At 40.8% G+C, this 24,564-nt stretch overlaps 1 protein-coding gene across 7 annotated transcripts in view; it reads left to right on the top strand.

Moving 5' to 3' along the window:
* Window positions 1–24,564, top strand: part of KLF12 (Kruppel like factor 12) — a 247,158-nt gene that overhangs the window by 63,752 nt on the left and 158,842 nt on the right. For all 7 annotated transcript variants that reach the window (XM_042805795.1, XM_042805794.1, XM_042805799.1 and 4 more), the window contains exon 2: window positions 4,055–4,118. In XM_042805795.1, coding sequence (XP_042661729.1) covers window positions 4,098–4,118 — 21 coding nt within the window. In that variant the 5' untranslated portion in view covers window positions 4,055–4,097. The remainder of the gene's footprint in view (window positions 1–4,054; window positions 4,119–24,564) is intronic.

Genomic DNA, 24,564 nt, shown 5'->3' with positions numbered 1-24,564 from the left:
ACTGCGTCACCCCCCCATCCCAGACTGCAGCCTTCTTCATTTAGGTACCCCAGGGACTGAGCTGGTGGCAGAGCTGCTGCTTATTACCTTGAATCATGATGTACTTCAGTAACTGCATGCATCTCTTCTTTCTCTGTGCTGGATGTCATTCTTCGTGGGAGTCTGGATAAGTATTTCAGTCTGTAGGAGTTCAGGAGAGCTAGGTATTGCCTAGCAACAAGCATCCCACTCTGCCTCCTGCTTCTCTCTACTTTTATTAAAATACCAGTGAAAACCAGAAGTTGAAGCATTAAGTTAATTTTCAGAAATATTTTGAGTAGCTTAAGATATTTTTGTTATGACACTACATCAGAGAAACAGGGGTGTTGGGAGGGGGGTGGCTGGAATCTTCTTAAAGCAATAACTCTGCTTGCCTTGTTTGAATGGAAATCACAATCAAAGACTAGTATAGCTGAGGACAGAATAAACGTTATGATTGCAGTTGTTTAGTGAGTAATAGAATGCATAGCAAGTGCTCCTTTGGTCCTGTGGGGTCTATAAAATATGTAGCAGTTACAGTTAACCTAAACTGAATGTGTTTTAAGCTGTAATTACCCAGTTCATCTTGCAGCTTGTGATGGCTGCTGGTGGGACAGGCTTGTATTGGAATTTAAAGTTTGCTAACTTTTTTGTAGACAACTTTGTGGCAAAATGTTTTGACTAGTTTCAGTGACAATGGTACAAAACTCAGTTTACAGAGATGCTGGGGGCTAGGCCTGAGGTGAAAGAAAGGTAGGCACTCGAAGTACAGCTTAGGTGGATTTTTGGGTATACTGATTCAGTGCAATGCTGCACTGAATTTCAGCCTCTCCTGTCCTTTTTCGATTTTAAATATTGAGGACTGCTGCAAATCTGTAGCTCATGATTAATGTGTATTTTACCTGTAGCTTCTGCAGAACATCTGCTTGATGAAGTTTATGAATTTCTGTGCAAGAACTTGTTTTTTAATGAACTAAAGTGGGTTTCTATGTTCAAAACTGTTCTGTTTGTAGAGACGAGGGCACCCTTACACACAGAGTGGCCTCTCTATAGAAATATGCTCAGCATGATTGTCCTGAAACCCTTCTCATGTTCCTTACTCTGGTGCATGATTCCTGCTCAGCTCCACTGGTGGGTGGGGTGGGGATGCTGGCCAGGATGGGCCTACCAGGGCATTTACTCTGATCAAGACAGGTTTTCAGAATGGACTGGGTGTTGTAATTTCTGTTAGATTTTCTCTTGCTGTAGGAGAAAGAATCTAATATTTGGTGGCACTTACAAGCTTTATATACTTCTGGGATCTGAAAACACATTTTTAAGATGATGGTTAGCCTTTGACTGGAAGTGACTATAATGCTGTGTTTTATACTTAAATTTCTTTCTTTTAGTTGAAACTGATGGTTTGTTAGGTGCTTTGCTCTCTGATTACTTAGAGTCCTTTTGAAAGAAAGGTTTCAAATCAGGAATATTTTGCAGTTGCCTTGTCAGGTAGATTTTCTTCTGGTATAAAAACCACTTGATAGAAATGGAAGATGCTTCTATTTGAACTTTCATGTCTGTTTCCATATTTCTGATAGTTGAAACTGAGATTTCACAGTAAGCTACTGAAAATCAAAGCCTAGAGCAGGTTCCACAGCAGTGTAGAATGGGTGCACTAGATCTATAAGGATGGGTGTTCCTATTTTTCATAGGCATTTCAAAGGCATTTCATCTGAAACTGAAACTTTTTAGTTCTTCTGAAAATCATCAAGAGATTTGTGGAATTATTAGTTAAATGTCATTTTCAGATGAATGGTTTGCTCTTAATTTTCTTCCCCAAAGCAGCCTAAAATACTTGCAGCGAAGAGGCCTGTGGCGCGTGTAGCAAGTGTGCATTGGCCACCAAAATCAGTGCTTTTGGTCTCCCTGGTGGTCAGTGCTAGGGTATAACCCCTGTCCTACCGTCAAAGCATGTGTATCATGGTGGAGCAGTGTTGTGGGAAGGTGGCACTGCCGGAGCTTGTGGTGTGCCCTGCTTGCACTTGGCAAAGAGGAGAACAAGCAAAAGCCCCTCCATGGAGGAGTGATGCAGTGATGCAAGGACACGAGCAATTCAGTGCTTGATAAATTGTGTAGACCTGAAGAGATTTAATAAACAAATCCGATTTGTCATTGCTAACGAAGTAGCTTTTTCACGAGGAGGGCTGTTGTACCTGATTTAATAACGCAAAACCAGCTGTGGCTATGGCTAGTTGGATAGCCTTGTGTTGGCAGGTTTGAAACACATACCCATGTTTGCTGTGTCACCGTAGCCACAGTAACCTAATAGGACTTCAGCATTTGTGTGTAACGTGAAGCTAAGTTGTGTTGTAGGATCGTGTGTGTAGGGAGGAGTAATGACGAGAAAACCCAGAGAATTGGAAACAATTGCAGGTCAAAATCTGTCTTCCTCTGACAGAGACCCCATGAAGCTTTTGAATACATTACATATAATTTTAAAGAACTTGATGACTCGGTCGTTTCTTGCTCAGGTTAGGTAATCACACCATGCAAATCCGGGACGTGGAAAACCTAGTCCACTTGTCCCATTTTTTGGACATTAGCACAGAGAAAGAGTGGCTAGTAGAAACTCAAAGGTGTCTCTTCAAGTGTGCAATTTAAAAAAAAAAAAAAAAAGAAAATCTGCTTCATAAAATGGAAGTTCTGAAGCAATCCAAATAATGCCAAGGGAGACTAAACTTCAAAAAGGAAGGAGTCTACAAGATGCATAGGAGATTAGGCAAATGGTCTACAATAGTTAACGTTCTTTAAGCCTACGGTATTTAGTTACATTTAGGTGTGTCAGTGTTTGCAACCTCTTCTCATTCATATGAAAATTTGGATCTTTCTTTTTTTTCTATTAACCTTCATATTTTCTTAGAAATAAATTAAGCGCATGGTGTTTAGTCAGTGTAATAGTAGCACAGTATATGAATATTTACTAATTTTATGTGCTTAAGGGAGCTTCTTGTCTTGTTTTCAGTGTAAAAGTTTGCTTAGTGTTTGGAAACCTGTTAGTCATGCTGTTGTATATACAGCAGTAATGAAATACTGAGTTGTGGTTTAAAAGCAGACAGGTGATGCTCCACTGCTATTTGAAGGATGACCTTATTTTGAATGATATAAAAATAACAGCAGATTGTTTATAATAACTCTCACAGCAGATTTAGATTCTTGACTTCACACCATTTCCATTATTGAGACATGTGTAAGTAGCATTTGCTTCCAGATATATGCACATATTCTGGCAAGAGGTTTAAGACATACTGTCTATTATTTACATTTTGGAGATCTGAAGCTTTTTTTTTCCTCCCTAAGGCTTTAAAAAAGTTAAACTACTGGTTTACTATATTTTATTAAACTTGAAGGACCCTCCCAAAAGTGTAATATAGTATTTAAATCTTTATATACATTTTTCTTTTATGGATTCAAATGGAAACATAACTAAAATAATAATTTATCCATAGGAAACCTTTCAAGAAATACATATTCAAATTCTGTAATGGTCTTGCACAGCTATTTCCCATGGCTGGAGTATTGACTGAGCTCGCTAATAAATATAATTTGCCTTTTAATATGTTATTTGTCCAGATCTCACATAGTATTTCTGGGAAGCACATTCTGAAATACCAGTAAAGAATATTTGCACTCGGTAACTGCTGGAAAGTTTACCTGTACAAATGCAGAGTACTGATATATATAATGGGCCCTGAAGATTAATTAAAGCAGTTGGGATTTAGTGCGCTTAGGTAGCAGCTCAGAAATTAAAAGACAGTGAGACCACTGACTAAAATCATTACTTAAGAGGAAACATAAGGCTTTGTCCAATATACTTTTTGTCATATATATCCAGTTTTATTTAAAGTGCTTATAAACTTACTGTTCTTGTGACCTCTGTTTTACTATGAAACAGATACCTGTGGTTAGGATTTTTATTTACATATACAATAATATTTGAGAAAGTAATGAACCTCTAAGAAAATACATCAATTAAATTATTTCATCTTTTCTTTTTCAGGATTGAAGTGGATCTAGGGACAAATGGATGACTGAATATTCATATGAAGAGGAAAGCCATAAAAGTTGGTTGACATTTTTACAGCCATATGCATTATACATATTACTGCTATTATCACAAATTTATATTGTGTTACAAAATATAATAGATGAAATAACTGGTCTGAGCTTCATAAGCCATATTGTCTTTCAGGCAGGGGAATACTATAGCTTAGCACAGCTGTAGCCTAATGCAGTAGTTTCTGACCAAACCTGAATATTCAAAGGAAAACCCAGTAGTACATTAAGGAAATAGGCAATTTCTTTGAAGCCAGGTGTTTGAATAGGCTGGTGCATAGTGTTGTTCATTATTCTTATGCTCAAGGATGAAAGGAGAATGAGAGAGGCATTGCCTGCCATTACAGCTACTGTCTATGATGCTGAATATGTTGTGGAGTGACACTCAGATGCCAAATGCATATTGACAACTGCTGTTTAAGAAGTCAGACAGGATATGGTATCTTCAGAATTGCCTTGGTGCTTTGTTTCCTTATCATAGTGAGATGGCTGTCTTACAGCATGCATTTTCTGCACTGGTTAAAAAGGAAGAAGCTGTTAGTGGACCCCTGTGCTTTACTGACTTTATTGTTATGCTTTATAAGATGATAAAATTCAGTGGGCCTTGGCATCTGTCAGTCTGACTTGTGAACTATAGGCTTTGGCTGGGATGCTATGTTAAGCAATTCCTGCCAAGGCTGTTTAAACAAAGCTGAGGGTTTATACTGGAGCAAATGAATTGTAATGACAAATGCAGGGTACGGAACAGTGGGATACAGGGCACGGTCCAGCAGGATGATGCATAGCAGCTTGATTAAATAAGGCGTTCTGGAAACTACTAGTCAAGGAGGGATATGTTATGGTGGAAAAACTCTTCCCTAGAGAGCCTTTTTCAACCCCTGAATCCCAGTCAGGGGTGAGAACAATTAAAAAAAAAAAAAAAAAACCCCAAAAAAACCCAAAAACCTCCATTTTTTTTCAAAAGCACAGTGCCAGTTCAATACCAGAAATGTAAGTCTATAGTTCTATTAACTTGAACAATGTAGTTCAGGAGGACAAAGATTCTTATTTATCTCAGTGATAAGTTGGTTTTATCAAACTTTTAGTGGTTTGGAAGTTTTACAGTTTAGCAACAACTGACTTGGATGCAGAAGATTCTATTTCCTTCTTGGGTATGCTTTTGTAGTGTTTACAACAGTTAGTGGACATGCTGATCCTAGCTACCTCCAGATTCACAAGCAGCGTAAGACAAGGAAATCATCTGTGTCCTTGAATCCAGTCTCCCAAAACAACAGCCAGTGAAACAATCTTTACCTCAGAAGCATCCATAGAGTATCTGCTTTATATATTGCAGGTCCTAGAAAACACCTCCAGCCTCCAGGAGCCAAATTTAAACCAGTAGAGACGGCGAATGGTATTAGTAGCTCTGCAGTAATGTCCGTGGTTTCTCTATGGGATCAGGAACCCATATGCCCAGATATAAAACAGCAGTTGTTGCCTGCAAAAATCAATGTGCAAAATCTTAAGGAATTTCTCTTTGATTTGATTGCTGATATGTCGGCTTCTGCTGCCCATACTGATGTCTGATAGCTCGGGACGGGTTCGCATCATGTGGGAGCAAACCCTTCTCTGCTCAGATCTCCTGGCCATGAATAGCAGAGTGAAAGACTGATAACCAGATAAACCTTGATTACATCTTCCAGAACTGCAGTGATAAAATCCTGCATGTACAAACTCTGGGAGGCTCTTTACTGGCAGAAAGTGTAAGAGGGTGCAAAGACCAAACTAATTATCTGTAAGCTATCTCTGGATATCATTATGTTGAAGCAGACTCCTGTGCTGTCTTCTGGATAGCATGAGAGTACCACCAGCATAGTGTGGTAATGTTTTGCATTGAACTGAGGAGAAACTGGGCCAGACCTAGAGGACCATCTTTGGTATTTGGCTTGGGAAGTGACACCAGGACAGAAAAAGTTAAGGATTTGTCAGATCCTTGAGAGGGGCTGTCATAACCAGAGTCTGCGCAGAGGAGGGAGGGCTTCAAGATCAGGCAAACGCAAAAGACTGTAGGACTCACCTGTCCTTTCCCCAAATTTCTTGGGAAAGACTGCAGTTGCATGAGAGATGGAGCACTGCTAGCTCTGTATCTCTGTTCGTGTCTCTTTTTGCCTTTCTGGTTCAATGCAAAGTGATGGCAGAAGAAAGGAAGAACAGGAGGGCAGGGTGACCTCTTTCTTGTTAAGCCATAGTTCCACTCTCTCATGACCTTCTGATGACATCCTGCAGTAATCATGGGGAAGCTACACAAAATATGTGCAGATAAGGAAGGAGATACTGAGTTATTGCTTTACATGTTTTCTGTTTGGCAGTCTTTGCAAATGTAGGGCACTGAATCCAGCTGTTAATTTTCATGTTAAGAAAGCACCGTGATTAAATCATATCACTGAATGTGAAAAAAATGTGGTTATGTGGAGGAATTCAAAGTCTGCGGCTAAAAAATTCCTTTTCTGGGAAGATTGATTCCAGAAAACTTAGTCAGTAGAGGTGGAGAGGGCTGCTCTGTGGACACTGTTAAGATCAGTTGATAAAGTTTGAACTCCAATGGGAAAGAGATTGGATTTCACCCAGCACCCTTCATCAGCCTTTCACTTTATTGCTACTTTGCTAACCAAGTTTTGAAAGCTTTCCGTTGCTAACATGAGTATGTTGGTATACCACTGAGGGTGTAAACCACTTGGGTTGCATCATCTGTATGTTATCTTGGTATATTTTAGGTCTTTGGTCTGCCTCAGACCATATCATAATATATGTGAATGTGGTTTTATATAAATAACTGACATCTAAGCATATATACAACTAATGAAGGAGATATGTACATAAACGTTTGCCTGATAAAATGAGGTCAGAACCTTTCCCAGAAAAATTAGAAATATGCAAAATAAACCTGGTGGCATACGTGTATATTAAATGCACTCAGCTTACGATGCTTCTGTGTTTTCCATAATAATGGCAACTGAATCCAGAGGTTCAGTTTTCTGAACTGTTGAATTTCACATTTAAAGTTTACATTTTTCAGTCTACAAAGATTGAATGTGGATATATGGAGATGAGAGACTAGGGTAGGAGCTGCTAAGGAAATGGGTAAATGACAGGGAAGAACTACAGCTCAAAAAGACCCAGGCAAAATAAAGATCAAGACTTCAAACCAAGTGGGTAGGACTGAAAGGAGGTCAGAGAGTGAAATTAAATGGGAAAAGAGGTTGGTCAGATTGAAAAGGCAGGTCTGGGTTGTACTTAATGAGTGGTCTTGGGTGCAGTCTCCCACTCACACTGGTTTCACGAACAGCTTGCTGAAATACTACTGGGCAGTTCATGTGATCAGGCTCAATGGTGTTCTAATTTGTTTATCATTTTTCGAGCATTAAATAACACAGAGCTGTATTGAATTCAGTGGCATTAGAAGATGACTGCTTATTTTCTAAAGAGGTCTATGTGGTAAGCCTGAGAAGTATTGCTGTCTCATGAATGTAACCTGTGTGTCATCTCTTTAAAAAAAAACAAAAACAAACCAAACCAAACCCAAAACCCCACAAAAAAACAAACCCAACCAAACAAAAAAAAAAACCCCAAAACCAGCCACCAAGAGCAAACTGTCTCAGTTGTTTGGGATGGGTTCAGTTCAAGGGGGGGTGTTTCTTGAACTCTCCAGAGCTCACTCCGTCTCAGCAGCCTTCCAGCCTCTGAAGTGCCCTCGGGCGCTGGTGTGGAGCCGGGCGTAGCGGGGTGCAGGTCCTGGGAGCTGTCAGCTGCGTGCGTGGGGCTGCGGGGCCTTACCCTGCCACCTCGGCAGCCCGCGGAGATGGGCGGGCAGGGACCTCATCCAGTGCAGGGAAGGGAAAAGTCCTGCACCTGGGGAGGAGCAACCTCATGCTCCACTGCAGGCTGGGTGAGCCCCCGAGTTGTCTCGTCTGGCTTGGAGCTACCCTGGTTTTCGATGGACTTTGGACTCATGGCACTTTTAAAGTCTGGTCATGATAAGAATTTATATTTTTTTTAATGCTTTTGAGGGTGTTTGAGGAAGTTTTATGGTTTTATTTACATAGTCAGAATATTAGTTGCAGTGTGGTGATATGTCTAGGTTTTGTTGTCAGCTGTCCCCTCCATATCTAGCGAATGCAGTTTTCCTAGAAAGAAAGTGACTGCTCTTGAGTGGTCTTTCACATCTAACATCATTCAGTGCATTCTTGGAGTATAATTATGACTAGAAACATCAACAGGATAAAATATGTTAATCTCAGGGGAGTTAGTTTGCACTGGCCATCAGTCTGTCCCTTCTGTCATGTGCTTTTCAGTTTAGATTAGTCTCAGGCAAAGAGGTCATAGTTTGATGTTTTGTCTCAATTCATTATGATTATAAATATCTTGGCCAAAACAATGTAACAAATGACCACTTAAAAATGACTGATGGTCCCATTCAGCAAGGCAGGGAGACTGTGAAGTTCTTTTGGTTTCATCTGTTGTCTAGCATTAATCAAGATGGGTCCCTTAATAGTCGATTGGTGGTTGATATTTAATGAATATTTCACAGTGCAAATAGATAGCAGACAGTTTGTTGTCTGGAGCCCAGTCATATTCATTGGACAGATCTGCTTTTACTTACTGTCACTGAAAAATGTAAAACTTACGCTGAAATTGTAGAGTGGGAAGAAAACTTTACCCCAAACCTTATATTCAGGAAAGGGAGGAGCAGCACAGATTTTCTTTCTTTTTTTATTCCTTACACTGACTGCCACATATTGTGCTGTCTCTTGCTCTGATCCTTTCTCTCTGGATGCCAACACGGCTGCTGGGCCGCTGGAGGGCCGTGCATGGTGGGCAGCATAGCCCCCAGGTTTGCTCACTTCTGCCTTAGCCCCACTGGAAATGGAGTGAGGTGGACTTGAAATTGATCCCCGTGGCTGAAAAGTTGCCAGGGGCATTTCCAACACTGATCTTTTTCCAAGGAGAAAAAGGCATTTAAGATGCCTGCAGTGAACACCTTCGGCTTGACGTGTTTGCATTGCATATGAGCTTGCTTCTCTTCCCTTTGCCTTTGTAAAGTTAATAAATGATTTCTGGGAAGACCTTGGCATTCCTATTAGGCTTTCCTTACAAACAGCAGTAGAAAATTTGTTCAACACCGCTTCTTTCTTAATTTCTGCTGGGCAGTTGCTTTCATAGCCTAAATGGTTTCTTGTTTATGGATCCTGGGTCTTGGCTCCATTCCATTCATTTCCCAACTATTTTGGTGTGTTTACACAGTGCTCTTCAGCAGCTGGCTCGTGGCGGGTATCCAAAGCTCACACACATATATACACAGAAAATCAGTTCATTGGAGTGAGGGCCAAATCATATTTAGTGCTTGGCTTGTGAACTGACCTTGTTTAAATAAGTTGGACTATGATTTTTGAGGGGTTTGTCATTGTATTTCGCTTCTGCCAGTGTGGATCAGGGGGCAGATATCTATGGAGGATCGTAACTGTTGCTTTTAAGTTTCATATATCAAAAATACAGTGTGTTTAAAAGTGTCATTTTAGTGGTTGAAGATAGCTGTTGTCTTTCTGCACCCTCACACTTCAGAAAGGCAATGGAAGTAGGCATGGGGTAGGTTAGACTTTCCCTGTCAAAGTCTGGTCTACTGAAAAAGCCTCGAGCTTTACATTAAAATCAATAAATACAGAGATCTTTATATATAATAAATAAGGTTGCATTTTAAAGTAGTCAGCACAGACCTGCCCAGGAGGCTTTGCTCAGAGTCTGGAAAAATGTCCCTGGCCCAGCATCCACTCAGCGGCAGTGTGCACGGTTTGCATCCTGGTGGCTGCACAGTTTCCTGCTCTGCTTGGAGCTGCTGTGGGATGGTTCAGGTGCATTGATTTTGCAGTAGTTCTTGAGTTAAAATCCTATTTATTAAACAGTTTTTTGAAACAGGAAGAATGGACAACTGTGTAAAAAAGAATGGCAGCAACCTTCATGTGAGGTGGTGTGTGGGGGAGTAAGGCGACCCACATTGTAGTGCAGCTTACAGGGGAGTAATTAGTCTAGAATTGACAAAATATGATGAAAACATGGAATATTTAAAATACTGGAGTTCTTTTCACAGTTCATGTCATTAAATTTGCTAAATGTCATTGTAAAGCAAAGGTAGATGTTGCTGGTGTTGCCTAGAACATTCCTCTGTGAAGAGACAGGTGATGATGATGAGTCTGTGGTTAGTAAATTGTGGATGTAGGTGAAAGCTGTGCTTAAGGGCTTGCTTCAGCACCTATTGCCATAACTCAGTGCAGTAGAGTGCCTGATAAACTACTTCTGAAAGTTAATAGATATCCCCTTACAACTTTAGTTAGTAAATGTGTTCACGTCTATCATTTGTATTACTGCTGTTGATTTTAAGGCTTGGTGTGTGATTACTCATCATTTTTCTGATTAATTTAGAGTCACACAGAGCTTAAACTCTTCCATTGATGACTGTCCTGTAACTGTCACTTCGGTTTTTAAAGTTAGGGGATTTTGGGGGACTTATGGGATTTTTTGGTTTGCCTTTTTTTTTTTTTTTTTTTTTTTTTAATTAATTTTGGGAGTGAAAACCAAAGAACTTCACCTTGAAAAGTTTAGCCAGAGCTGAAACAGAGGTAGGAAAAACTAACCTGTGAGAATAACATGACAAATTGCCATACAATGCAGGCACAGACACCCTTGGTTCCCAGTTCTGTATTTGAAATGTGTGGTGTGTTGGTGTTCCTGTGCTGGGAGGGAGAGGAGATGTGTTGCAAGCAGAGCTCCCGCATCTCTGGAGGAGCAGAAATTGTTATTGCTGCCTCTTGTAGTCTCCAAAATGCATGTTGTAGACTGTATGAAATAAAATGATGGAAGCAGCCTGAGGATCTAGATGAGAAATTATGACATGAGCGTTTCCTCAGTTCTGTCTGCAGTTGTGTTCAGTATCTCAGGACTGCCAAGCCTAAATGTAGGACCTACCATATCTGCCTTGCTGCGGGCATCTACTTCAGGGAGCAAACGGTGGCCGTGGTGTGAGCAATGCTGGGTCCCTGCATGCCCACTGGCCAGGGTTAGCTCCCTCCATACTGCTCTTGCTGCAGGTGTGCTGCTGCCTGTTTGGAGTTTGGGCATCCTCCCATACCTTTGCAGTGCTCCTCATGCTCGTTATTGGTATTGGAGATAATGAGAGGCTTATCAATGTTGTGTTTCCGTGGCATGAAAGTATCTGTTGCATGTTGTGGGCTCTGGTGTGAGGCCATGCACAGGGGACTGAGGGGACAGGCTTGGTAGGAACAGTCGAACTTGAGTTTGAGAGGTTTGACCACATTATTACTAGAAAAGCCTGGAAGGATCAGTCTCCCCAACCACAGGCTGGTTTCAGTTTTGGAGGAGGCTGGCTGGAGCACTCTAAACTAGAGGTTGGAAGTGAGCAGAGTGCATTACTGGTTTAGCTTAGATCAGAAAAAGCTTCCATGGATGTCCTGGCCCAGTGTGCTTCGGTTTGCCTTGTAGGATGGCCTTGGGCTGCGCAAGCTAGGTAGCTTTTAGAAGAAACCATACTGGGAGATGTGCTCTCCAAAACAGTTTACCTAATGCGCTCTGATGTCTCATGGGCTGTTGGAAGACATAGGCTGTGGATATCTTCAGCTAAACTGAGAAGATCTCTTCCTGTTGCAAATGTGCTGCTTGCTGAGGGAGATACAGACTCGCAGTTCTGCTAGGTGAATGCTCAGGGACCTCCCCACTGAGATTGCACAATGTCCCTCTTTGTTTAGTGGTGGTTTTGAACCAGTTTCTGCTTCAAAATGGCTTCTTTGGTTCTTCTTTCAGCCTTGATACCCACAGTGAGGACTAGTTGTAAGTAGCGGGACATAGTCCACAGGAAGCTTGATCTCAAAGGCCTGGATCCATTCCTTTGAACTTCAGTCATTTTGCTGAAGGCTCACATCTTGCACTAGTTGGCCAACAGCAGTAGGCATCTCCAGAGGACAGTTCTTCCCATGGGATTTCTGTGTCCTTTCTGGAAGAACAGTGCTGGCCCAGACATGGTGAGTACACCAGGCTCCACTTTGCTGGAACCATTCTCGAGTCCTTGGGTTTTCAAAGCATCCCTGAGCATCCCTACCCTTGCAGCCTGACTTCTCTGCTGTGGCACATTCTCATGGGAATGAAAGAGCAGTCACCGAGCTCATTTCACCTTTTATTCCTAGAGCACTTAGAGAACAATTATACTAATTCTAATAATGACTAAATTTATACTACTCCAGAGAGGGAAGCACAAGGCATTTAATTTCAAAGCTGTTTGACAAGACCGTTTTGACGTGTGTATTTTCAGAAGTATGACACAAGTTTCCAAAGCGCCTAATGGGAAGAAAAATGTTTAAATTCATACTCTCAGGTTTTTGGTTTTCAAGAAGCTGCATACTGTTCAGTTCTGTTGGGCATGTTCCTTCAAATAAAACAAGTTTAAACCAGAGATTTACAGGACTTGCTACTACTGCTTGTTTCATAATGACCCGTTTCTGGTCATTAAGTTACCAGGATGTAAGTGTTTGCATGGTCAAAAAAGGATACTTCTGTTGTGGGAGGTTTTAATTCTTCGTATCATGAAGCAGCACAGCTGACTGCATTTTAGAGTTAATCTGTACTTTTCAATGAGAAGGGAAAACCCCATGGTTCTTGATCTGCACAGTGGTGCTGATTAAGATATACTGAATCAGAAATTGAAATACTACATATGCTTTTTTTGTTTTCCTTTTCCTACATATCTGACAGTAAACATTTAGTGCTAGAAATAAATGCATTTGGATTTTTAGTATTTTTGATATGCCGTGGAGAGAATAATGTCAAACAATGGCAATTTGTCACTTCTTATATGAAGGCGTTCAGTAGCGGGCAAGTAAGGAGAAGGCAGTTATTTTAATACTGATATCCACTGCTAACAGACCTGAATAATGATTCCACTGGATACAGTATTTCATATACCCAAGGACATGTGTCTAAAAGACAAAATAAGCTCCTGGTATTAATCTAAATCTTGATTTGCTCTTACACTTCCCGCATGGCGCTTTATGTGTTGTACTGGTGATTCATTAAGCCCTTCTTGAGCAGAGGATCAGTGATGAGTCAGGAAAGGGCAAGTTTTCTGCTTTGAGGCTGTCACCTTCTTTTGAACTTTACTATTTACTTAGGGTTTTTTGTTGTTTCAGTTCAGTTTGATAGCAGTCCACTACAGCTGTGATTGCTGCAGTCAGCTGTGATGGATATGTGAGCAAAGCTCAAGTGAAAACAAAAGCCTTGGCTTTCAAACATTATAGGTAAACATGCACTGAGTTTCCACCTTGATTTCTAAGTAATATAGAAGTGTTTCAGTATTTATATTAGCAAAAAACCCCCACAACCCAACAAAAAACAAATGAACAAAAAAAAGTCCTAGAAATACTGAGATTCGAAACATTATTTTTCCCTGGCTTTATTTTCCTGTTTTAGAGGAGATGGTGAAACTCCCCCAAACCCAAATACCTGGGAGTTAAGACTGAGTTTCATTTAAAACTATATGAGCTTGGGTTTTGGTGATTATGAAGAGAGATGACAGTAAGAATCTCTCTTGCAAATTAAGTAGTAGGGAGTTTCTGTTGGTTTTAGGAAGATTAAAATTAACTTAGATGTTTAGGTCATCTTATTAAGTACAGTGGAACTGAGATGATGTTTGCTGAACTACTCTTTGGAGATTTACATAATGGATGAGATACAGGAGCTCCAGGCGGCCTGACAGTGGAGTTTATTTTATCACAGAATGTAAGACAAGTGAATTGCCTTAATAATCTCTGCAGAAAGCAAGGATTATCTTTTATATGCAGAAAGAGAGCCAGAGAGTTCAGATTATCCTGGCTATTCATGTACAAGAGCCAAACCTTTCTTTTGACTAATCTGGATCCCTTTAATTATCTTATTGTTTTATTCAGGGCTTCTACAACTCTTCAGGAATGGCAAGCAATGTGCATCTCTCCATGAAAATATGGCTTTTACGCAGTAAAAATATACTATCTGCTGATAATTCATGGCTTGATAAAAGAGGCTCATAAGAGTCTGGGTAATTATCCTAACTGCTATTTAAATATATGGAAAGCATTTATAAACCAACCTCACCGGCTATTTATTTCTATAGTAATAATAGTAATTTCAAAATTTTAGAACCTTCATAATTTCAAAGTGGGTGTATGTTGGAAAGAAGTTTTAATATTAACTTTAAGAGGTTTCAGGCTTTAATTTACTCAAACCAGTTCACCCACACTGGTTGGTGTGAATGTGTTTTTCTATGTCAGCTGATGATAACTTTTCAGCATGGAAAACGGACAAAGAAACATTGGAAAAGTAGAATAATTAAATGTAGATGGTAATAACAACACCCAGCTCCTATTGTGTGCTTCTTAACTATGTATTTAGCTTCAAGCAAGAGTTTGACTATTCCTTTACTCTGAATATAAATGTGCCATTACTCTTTGATCTGTAGCAACAGTTTGTTATGATCAAGGCTACTTACCACTTTTGCCTGAAGGAAGAGATTTACTGTTGGGCATAGCAGGTTTCCAAAAGAGTGCATGATGTCCTTAGTTTCTTGTTTCTGTGAGCTATATGCAGTTTAAGGATCCTTTTGTATTAACCTGATGTCAGTTGTTGCCACTTTTAGAAAAGTCCGGGAAGGTAATTCATCATATAGTGTTGCACAGAAACATAGGCATTTATTTGCCCAATATGAAACCAGGTTATTGGAAGAAATGGATGAATGTAGTATTCATGAGCAGGGTTAGTTTCTGGTTTTGTTCATAAAATACTTAAAGTATTTCAAGTTATTTTAGTAGTGATGGACAATACTTGGTCAGTCTACTAAATCTACTGCGTTCCACTCTTAATGCCAGGATGTAGGCTGGGATTAGTTCTGCCAAATTTACTCAGGATACTGGATAGCAATTATTAATTATCAGTTTATGTACAAAGTTAGATTTTGCTTTTTACCAGTTACTTTTTCTGGATGGATTTCTAGTAAACCCGTTATTTTTGTCTAGTCATAAGTCTGTATCAGTAACAGTTACTGCAGTATGCAAGGGAGGGCATGAAAGTAATAACCCGTTTGCTTATATTTGCTGGGGTCTGTCCACAGCATGGCCTGGTGGGATCAGAGACCGAGGAATGTTTTATAAGGACAGAGTTGTTTTCAGCAGAAAGTGTTTTAAAACATTGAAATTCTTCCATTGCGGTGGCTCAGAACTCTCCCACGTGGGGATCTTTAGAGTAAATAAATAAAAGATCATACCAGGCGAATGTGATTTAAAGTGTCTGTAACTGTTCCCCAAATGGTGCTAAAATACTAAATAAGATACGAACAAGGCAAGTGAGAGAAAAAGTTCACTTCAGCCTCCAGATTTTCCAACATACAACGTAGCACCAGACCCTAAGGATGCAGAAGAGGATCCTGAAGAGTCACAGTGTCCACAGGAGTTCCCTGGTTAGGAAAGCTTCCTCACGCCTTGTTTTTCCACAGATTACCCTACTTTGGGATGCATGTACATTCATCTGAGAGAAGTCTTTCATTTCCAATCCAAACATAAGTGACCTAAAAGGATTTGGCTATGTGCATATCTAGTTAAGTCAGAAAAAAAAAGGTGGTTTTCCATATATGACTGAGATAATGTCGCATTTGCAAAAGAACTTAAGTGCTGGCTAGCGTGGCTGTGGTTGTTTTTCAAATTGATGTTCATTTAGTTAAAAATCCTGAAGCTTTTATTTGGGAAATTTTACGAGTTATAAAAATTTTAAAGGCAGGAAAGAGTAAGCATCTACAGATTATTGTGTTGTCGTAGCATAGAAGTGTCTGCCTCCTTCACTTATTTCTGAGACGGCAGCTCAAGAATGCTTAATTACACTTAAAGTGATGAACCCATATTCCTTACTAGTGAGGAGTGAAGCTGAGCATTTCGATCCTGCATTGACTTAGACTGCTTTGAACCCTGGGGTGTGTTTCAGGTAGCCAACCGAGATTTTGCCCTTCACAATTGCTTGCTACTAACCACTTTGTAGGCCATTCAGCATGATGAGCATGTGAAGTAGTTAACTAGTATCTGCCTTGCAAAATTTCAAAAAAAATTATCCAATCCAGGCATAAACCTTTATGTCTGACCCTAGAGCAGTTGTATGACAGCTGGTGGTGGTAAAAACATGAAGGATTATTTGGTAACCTATTTTAAAAGGCTTGCTTTGCTTGAATAGGGTTCTACAGGGCTTGATAATTAGATACAGTCATAACAGTATTAACAGTGATCTTTTGAATTAGTTCCTCAGAGTTGATTAGCAGTATGACTTTTTTTTTTTTCCACTTCCCAGTTTTAGCACATTCGGGTTAATATATAATTTTGTGTTTTAGATTAATAAACATAATCCATTGATCATGAGGGTATCCTTTCAGGTTGAAAATAAATTCAGAGCTCTGCTGTTTTTCATGAAAATGGCCACTCAAAGAGCTGTCACTTTAAAACAAGCAAACAACAAAAACAAACAAAAAACCCACCTGAATGTTTCAGAGACTGTTTTAAATGTAAGAATAAATGATGGTAGACTTCCACAATTTTCACTTAAGAGTGGATAATTTATTATTCCTGGCATCAGACAGGCGATAGAATTACCACGCTTTTTTCCTATAATTCTTGAAATGCAGAATTTATTAATGCCTTAAGACAATATATACATAATGCATACACATGCACACAGGAGCTGAATGGAAGCTCTGTGTTGATTGCACTGATCCAGGGGATGGACATCTGAAGAAGCAGCATCAACAATGACATAGCTTTGTCGTTTTTCATGACAAAACATGAGCTGAGTACCTAAGAAAGTTTGTGTTGTTTTCTGTTTTGTTTGGTTTTGCTGTTGTTGTTTCGTTTTGTTTGGTTTTTTTTTTTTAAGCTGAAGTCTCATGAGGAGTGATTTTTAAGAAAAGGTATATTTTCCTGAAAGAATTCTTAAAATTATTTTTTACTTCTGAACTGATGACTTAGCATGAGCTTTCAATATGGAAAGTATTCTTGTGAATCATCTACATTGATTGAGGGAATTGCTCTCCAGATTTGTGTCCAGCATCAGTGTCTGATAAATACTGCTTTTGAAACCACTGTGTCTGTGATTTTAGTGGTAGGATATTTTAGTAATGTTTATTGAATTTCGGCATCAAGAATTATGATAGAGGCAGTTTGTCACGTTATTAATGTTAGTGGTCCAGATCTCTCCAGAAGGATTCAGTACACATAACATTCTATGTCTGTGCAGGAATCATCGCTTAAAAATGAGCAGTTTAACCCATCCAGTGGTGCAAAGTAAATCTAATAAAAGCATTTTATTCTATGTGAGACATAGCTAGTATGGACAGGAAATAGCTTTCATCATTTTACACAGTGTAACTAAGCCATGTGCTGGGAATAAATATGTGATTTATACAGACACAATTTCTTATTATGTCCTAATGAGAGACATTAAATATATTAGTATGACTCAGGCCTTGACACATGCTATAAAGGCTATGTATCGTGCCAAACAACCAATTATCTCAGTGCATTATTTCTTGAAAGCCTTGACATGGGAAAGGTCACTATACATTTTTAATAGGAGCATGATGCTAGGTTTTAAAAAGATAATACAAATAACAATACTTTGTTAGATCATCCTGCTGTGCGATGTATAATCAGGTGCACTGACTTAAAGAACACTAATGAGGATTTAAAGACCCAGCAGGGGCACATTTAGCAGTCACACACAATTCTGTCAAACGCTTTTGCATAGGGCATCTGCAATGCAAGGTAGAGTTCAACAGCAGGTAGGAATGTATAGTTTCATTGTATAGCTTGGTGTAGCACTTCTGTATATTTCAGTGAGCATAAAAATAACTTGAAGTGTTTGGTGCTTTGCCAGGTGCTATCGTTTGGCTGTGATTTTTACCGTTCATGAACTCATCCAGGAGTGGTTGTACGCATGGACGGACTGTATTGCTGCATTTTCAGCAACTGAGTAATGACTGATGGAAACAAAGGAAGAGGGCTCTGAAGGTATCATTTGAAGTCCATGTTAAGCTGTAGATTCTGTGTGCTGACCATCTCATTTACCTCTGGAATAAATCACAGGGGTTGAAACACTGCAGAATAATAGACAGTGGGCCACCTACTTTAAGGTCCCTTTTTGGCAGTGATCCATCCCAGGTGCTTGGCAGAAGAATATCAGTTCATTCTTGAGTGCGAGCCCTTGACTGGAATCCTGTGGTTTAGAGCTGGTTTAACTTTGATGGTTTTGGCATATATTATATTTAAAGAAAAGACATAGGAATATAAATGTGGCAATTTACTTTCAGAGCGTAGAACTGTCTGCCTCACACGCTTCTTCTAACAACAGTCAATAACAGATGGATGCTTAGTGAATCGATGTAGCAAGGTTGCATGTGAGCGATTGGTATTACCCTGATATATCTTCCAAGTCTACAAAAAATACAGGGCACGGATACTTTCGTAACCAGAGGTTGTATCTCTATTTTTGTGCTTGACAGCTCTTAATAAACAAATCTGTAGAAAAGTCCAGTTGTTTCTGAGCCAATTTCCAGCTCATCAGGCAAGTGGATTTTCCAGGAGACCAGCTACTCTTAAGTAAGGAAAGTCATGGCTTCCAGTGCAAGTCTTATGGATTCCAGTGCAAAAAGGCAGTAGCAGGAGGTGGAAGCTGGGACAGGCTGCAAAGGGTGAACAAAGAAATACCACGCAGGCATGGTGTCAGGAAAGCTAAAGTTCAGCCGGGGTTCAGACTGGCAAGAAGTATCAAAGATAACAAGAGCTTTTTCACTACATCATCAGTAAAAGGCTGGACAAGGAAAATGTGGGTCCATGGCTGAATGGGGTGGGTGAATACCCATAAAGCTGAGGTACTCCATTGTCACCTTCTGCCTCAGCCTTCAGCTTCATGGCCTTCTCACAGGCCTCTGCTTACAGACAAGGTTCAAGGAGCAGAACTATCAGTCACGAACGAGGACCAAGTCTCAGGGATTACCTGGGAGGAATAAACCCGAACAAGCCCATGGGACCCACCTGGCTGCGTCCGTGGGTGCTGAGAGAGCTGGCTGATGTCCTTGTGGCACCCTTCTCTTGAAAGGTCCATGGGAGATCCCTGATGACTAGCAGAAAGCAAATGGTGCACTCCACGTAAGTCTAAAAAGGCAATATGGGATACTACAGACCGGTCAGTCTCCCTTCAGTCCTTGGAAAAAAATCAGAGTGAGTCCTCTGGGAACAAACTTCTAGGCACCGTGAAGGAGGAGAAGGTGACTGGGAACAGTTAGCATGAATTCACCCAGGATAAAACATGCCTGACCCACCTGATTCCAGTCACTTTACACTGCAGATGGCAATAGTGGGTGAGGGGAGAGAAGTGAACACCATTCACCTCAGCTTCTGCAAGGCTTTCAACAGTGTCTCCAGCAGCATTCCTGTATCTCAGTTAAGGCTGTTACAGCCTGGATGGGTGCACAGCCAGGTGGGCAGAGACTGGCAGGATGCGTCGGCTCATGGGACCTTGGTCAGTTCATTGCTGTGTGTGATGAAGAATGATAAACAATGCGTTGAAAACAAGAGAGGTTCAGTCTGGGTGTGAGGAAAACCCTTTCCCGCCCCCCTGCCCATGGAGCCGGTCTCCCATTTGAGCAGGTTGTCCAGAGAGGTTGAGCCATTTCCATCCTTTGAGGTTGTTAAGACCTGACTGGACATAACTCTGAGCAGCTGGGTCTGACCTCTGAGCTGTACATGCTTTGAGCAGGAGGTTGGACTGGAGATTTCCGGAGGTGCCTTTGCACCTGAATTATCTTGGGATCCTAAGAAAAAAACAAACCAAAACATTGGCCATATAATTCATTGCTCCCTGATTTATTTTTTTTCCAGGATTAAACAATGTTTCGTGCCGTAAACTGACATGTTATAAATGAATTACTCATTTATCTTGTCTTTCCCTTAGTCACACACTTGTGGATTTTCTTTATACACTTTATTATATGTGCCCAATTTGATTGGCTGTATATGGCAAATCTGGTATCTCTGAATTTTAGGGATGCTATAAGGAAAGTTCAGACCATCTGTGATTGTAGTACTATATGTGCTACTTGTATGTCTCTGATTTTATGGCTATACTTACAGTTACTTAAAATACTCTTTAATCTTGAAATTATACAGTTATTTAAATTATTGGCAGTAATTTTGTTCATGCGCAGTACTACTTTTCTTTTTCCAAACATACTTGAGGAATCACAACTTCTCTGAGAATCTGTGGGAAATGTATGTTGGTGACGTGTAGCTTGTTAATTAGAAATTCTTAACACTGAATTAGAATTGCCTTTGAAGTGGACCCTCGTTCCACAACAATTTTTTTCTTGTGGAACCTAACTTAACAGTTTCGTACATATGCATTTTGGTCATCCTATCTTGAGTAAGAAAACACCTCTTGTGAGCAGTCAGGTATCAACTTTAGTCTGTAAGTTGATGTGAGTGGTCTGAGAGTGATATATTATTTTAGACATTTCTTTTTCACATATTCAGTGGATACTTCAAAGTTCTCATTCGTGAATTGAGGTGCTTTATAATTCATTCACTAAGTGAACAAAATAAAGAGTTTGCCCTTTTTTTGAAAAGTGCGGAGTGCTACTTACCAGCTTTAATATTAATATTTTCCCAGGAGTTTGCACTGAAGCCGACAGGGAGCGGGAAAACCTCAAACTGATGTTAAATAGAACAGAGATTGTGTTGCGACAGGATGTTAAACATTTGCAGTTTGGGAGTTTCATCAGAGCATATGGCCTTTCTTTCGAAATGTCAGAATAAGCAGTTTGTTTGCTCCACAGCAAGAAGCAAATAAAGCAATTACCATTCCTCCACGCACACGTAAGGTGCTGCACAAAAGGTGCAGGGAAAGGTGATGGAGTAATGCTTCGCTTCTGGCAAACAGTCTGACTGTTTAATCTGAGCATGCAATCGTTCAACTTTATTTAATTACTTCTCTGGTATTTTGCTATGTGCATGAATCAAATGGTCTTTTTACACGCAGTTTTGCGAACACTGACACTCTGGCAGTGCTTCTGCTCCGGTGGAGCTGCTGGGGCAAAGGTTGAAGTTACAGCTCTCCTGACAGCGAGGATTGGGCCATTTGAAAGAACATTTTTTGTTTCATCGCTTACTGCCTATCATATCTGTGACTTTGTACGTGAACCATGGCAAACACTCTCTGCGGTCCTGTGAGAACCTGCTACGCTCCTTGCAGGTGCATCCTTCAATACCTGGCATTGAAAGGTGCAGCTGTACACAAGCGTGTTCGCCGCCGCCGCCTCCTCTCAAGGCTATAGTGAATTTGCTCCGTCCCTGTAGTTGGCAGTGCAACAAGCTGAGCTGGAAATGAGCAACTGACTTCTGGGAACAAGGTGTTCTCTTATGGGTATCATATACTGCTCTGTCTGTAATAGTTTAAAAAAATTAAATAAATAAAAAATTGCCTGTAAACAAAGTAAACCCGAAATAAAGATAAAGCTTAACTGAATTTCCTAAATTTTAACAGTAACATTTTTAACCTTTAGTGGGAAAGCTGTCTTATCCTGGTTTCTTTTTAGTTTTGCCTATACATTTGAATCCTTAGAGAAGTGAGAAACACTTTCCTGGCTAAGAGCAGTATCATCTGCTTAACGTTTTTGTGGCTCAGCTAATGACAGCATTACCTTAAATTGCTCTTATTCAGATGATGCAGTTTGCAATGTCTATGACTTAGAAGAAGTCAGCTTTTGATGTTGACAATCAATTTATCACTATATTTTATCCTAGAGGAGGGAACATGGCACCTGGAGGAGCAGCAGTTTTCTCCCCAAGCTAAAGGATTAGGGATGATATGCCAGCCAGTAGTCTTCCAGCAGTGCGGACGGTATTGTTGGTAGCTTGTTTGCTTTCTCTGAAACCCAGGATGGAAAAGGCAAGCGTAATTTATGGAGGAAGCAATGATATCCAGGAGATCTGGCCTGCCATGTGGCATCTTGGAAGAAATTTTGGACTAAACTGTGGCTACTGCTACATGCTAAATGCTCCCTTTATTCTCCAGAGTGCAGGGCCCATGTTGTGTCTGTCTTCATGGAAGCAGACTTTGCATGTTGGCAGGTGGGGGGAATGTGTGCTAACCAGCTCCCCATTCTTTCAGCAGCTCATTTTCCTACCAGAGCAGGTAAGGACAGAGTTGAGAGAAAAATTCTGGTCACTGTGTATTTGCTAGTAAGCTCTGGGGCAACGTCATTCAATGCTAATTTGCTCAGCAAACGCAAAATAGTCACAATTTAGACAATTAACAGACACAGGAAAATTTTGTCAGATGGCAGGATTATTCCTCTGACACTCTACTGATGTCCTTCTAGCACCAGAAGTTAATTAAAAACATGTTGTGACCTGAGACTTACTTTTTGATTATCTAAACTTTGATTCTGGTTGGTGGTAAAGGCAAAAGACAGGGTACCTCTGAAATGAAAACCTGACCTGAAACTGTTCTCACCAGCTGTTCATGTAATTTTTGTTCTCAGGTTTAATAATTGAGACAACAACCAACCTAATAGTAAAGGTAACCTTTAAGTAGTATATGTTTAAAATAAATCTGATATAATATTCGTAGGACTGTGAAAATTCTTTCATGTTTCCCATTGGAATTTTTTTTTGGGGGGTGCATGGTGATGTTCATATTTAATTTTAAGCCTCTTATTCTCCAGACCTAAGGACAGTTGACATAAAGTAGCAGAAAACTGCTTTGGAAATTTAGTAGATTTTTAAAAGCACTTGTAACTGTGGTCAAGGAAAAGTGGCAATCTAGGTCAATTACTAGGTTGTTTATTTGTGGGGAAGAAATCATGAATTTCCACTTGATAGCAGTCTTCACTACTTGTCTGTGCTTTAAAAACACAAAGGAAATTGTCAAGAGCTTATTTTACTATTATGCATCATGAAGTGTTATGAAAAGGTTTTTTTTTTCATTAATTCTAACGTAATGATAAATGCAGTGCATGCTTTTTCCAAACTTATCTTTTCTTAATGTACTGGGTTTGCGTGGCAGGGTTTTGGTAGCCGGGTGGATACAGGGGTGGCTTCTGTGAGAAGCTGCCAGAAGCTTCCCCCATGCCTGACCCAGCCAGTGCAGCCGGACCCCAGCCGGACCCACCGCTGGCCAAGGCCCAGCCCGTCAGTGATGGTGGTCGTGCCTCTGGGGTAACAGCGTCTTTAAGAAGGGAAAAATGTTTCTGTGCAACAGCAGCTGAAGGAGAGGAGTGAGAATATGTGAGGGAAACAGCTCTGCAGACACCCAGGCCAGTGGAGAAGGAGGGGAGGAGGTGCTCCAGGCGCTGGAGCAGAGATTCCCCTGCAGCACCACCCCAGGGTGAGGCAGGCTGTGCCCTGCAGCCCGGGGAGGTCCATGGGGGAGCAGTTACCCACCTGCAGCCCGTGGGGGACCCCACGCTGGAGCAGGGGGATGTGCCCGAAGGAGGCTGTGACCCCCTGGGAAGCCCAGGCTGGAGCAGGCTCCTGGCAGGAGCTGCGGCCCCATGGAGAGGAGCCCACGCTGGAGCAGGTTTGCTGGCGGGACGGGGGACCCCACGGGGGACCCACGCTGGAGCAGCCTGTTCCTGAAGGACTGTACCCCATTGGGAGGGACCCACGCTGGGGCAGTTCGTGAAGAAGTGCAGCCTGTGGGAAGGACTCATGTTGGAGAGGTTTGTGGAGGACTGTCTCCTGTGGGAGGGACCCCACGCTGGAGCAGGGGAGGAGTGTGAGGAGTGCTCCCCTGAGGAGGAAGGAGCAGCAGAGACAACGGGTGATGAACCGACCACAACCCCTGTGCCCTGTCCCCCTGTGGTGCTGGAGGGGAGAAGTTAGAGAAATTAAGAGTGAGGTTATGCCTGGGAGGAAGGGAGGGGTAGGGGTAAGGTGTTTTAAGATTTAGTTTTTATTTCTCATTATCTTGTTCTGATTTGATTGGTAATAAGTTAAACTAATTTCCAGAAGTTGAGTCTGTTTTGCCCATGATGGTAACTGGTGAGCAGTCTCCCTGTCCTTGTCTTGATCCTCCAGCCTTTTGTTATATTTTCTCTCGCCTGTCCAGCTGAGGAGGGGAGTGACAGCACAGCTTTGGTGGGCATCTGGCATCCAGCCAGAGGCAACCCACCACACTTAACCGATGGCACATTTTTAGCACTTTTTTTTGTATTTTTTGGGGGGGAGGAAATTGTGTTTGTTTTGTTTTGGTTTTTTTTTGTTTGTTTGTTTGTTTGGGTTTTTTTGTGTTTTTTTTTTTTTTTTGTTTTGTTTTTTGTTAGGCAGAACTTTTAAGTATAAGGTAAAGAAAATC

The sequence above is a fragment of the Tyto alba genome, unplaced genomic scaffold (genome assembly GCF_018691265.1).
Source record: "Tyto alba isolate M040663 unplaced genomic scaffold, T.alba_DEE_v4.0 Super-Scaffold_45, whole genome shotgun sequence".
NCBI classification, from domain to species: Eukaryota; Metazoa; Chordata; class Aves; order Strigiformes; family Tytonidae; genus Tyto; species Tyto alba.
Note: the sequence above shows the minus strand (reverse complement) of the source record. Positions and strands in the feature narration are given on the sequence as shown.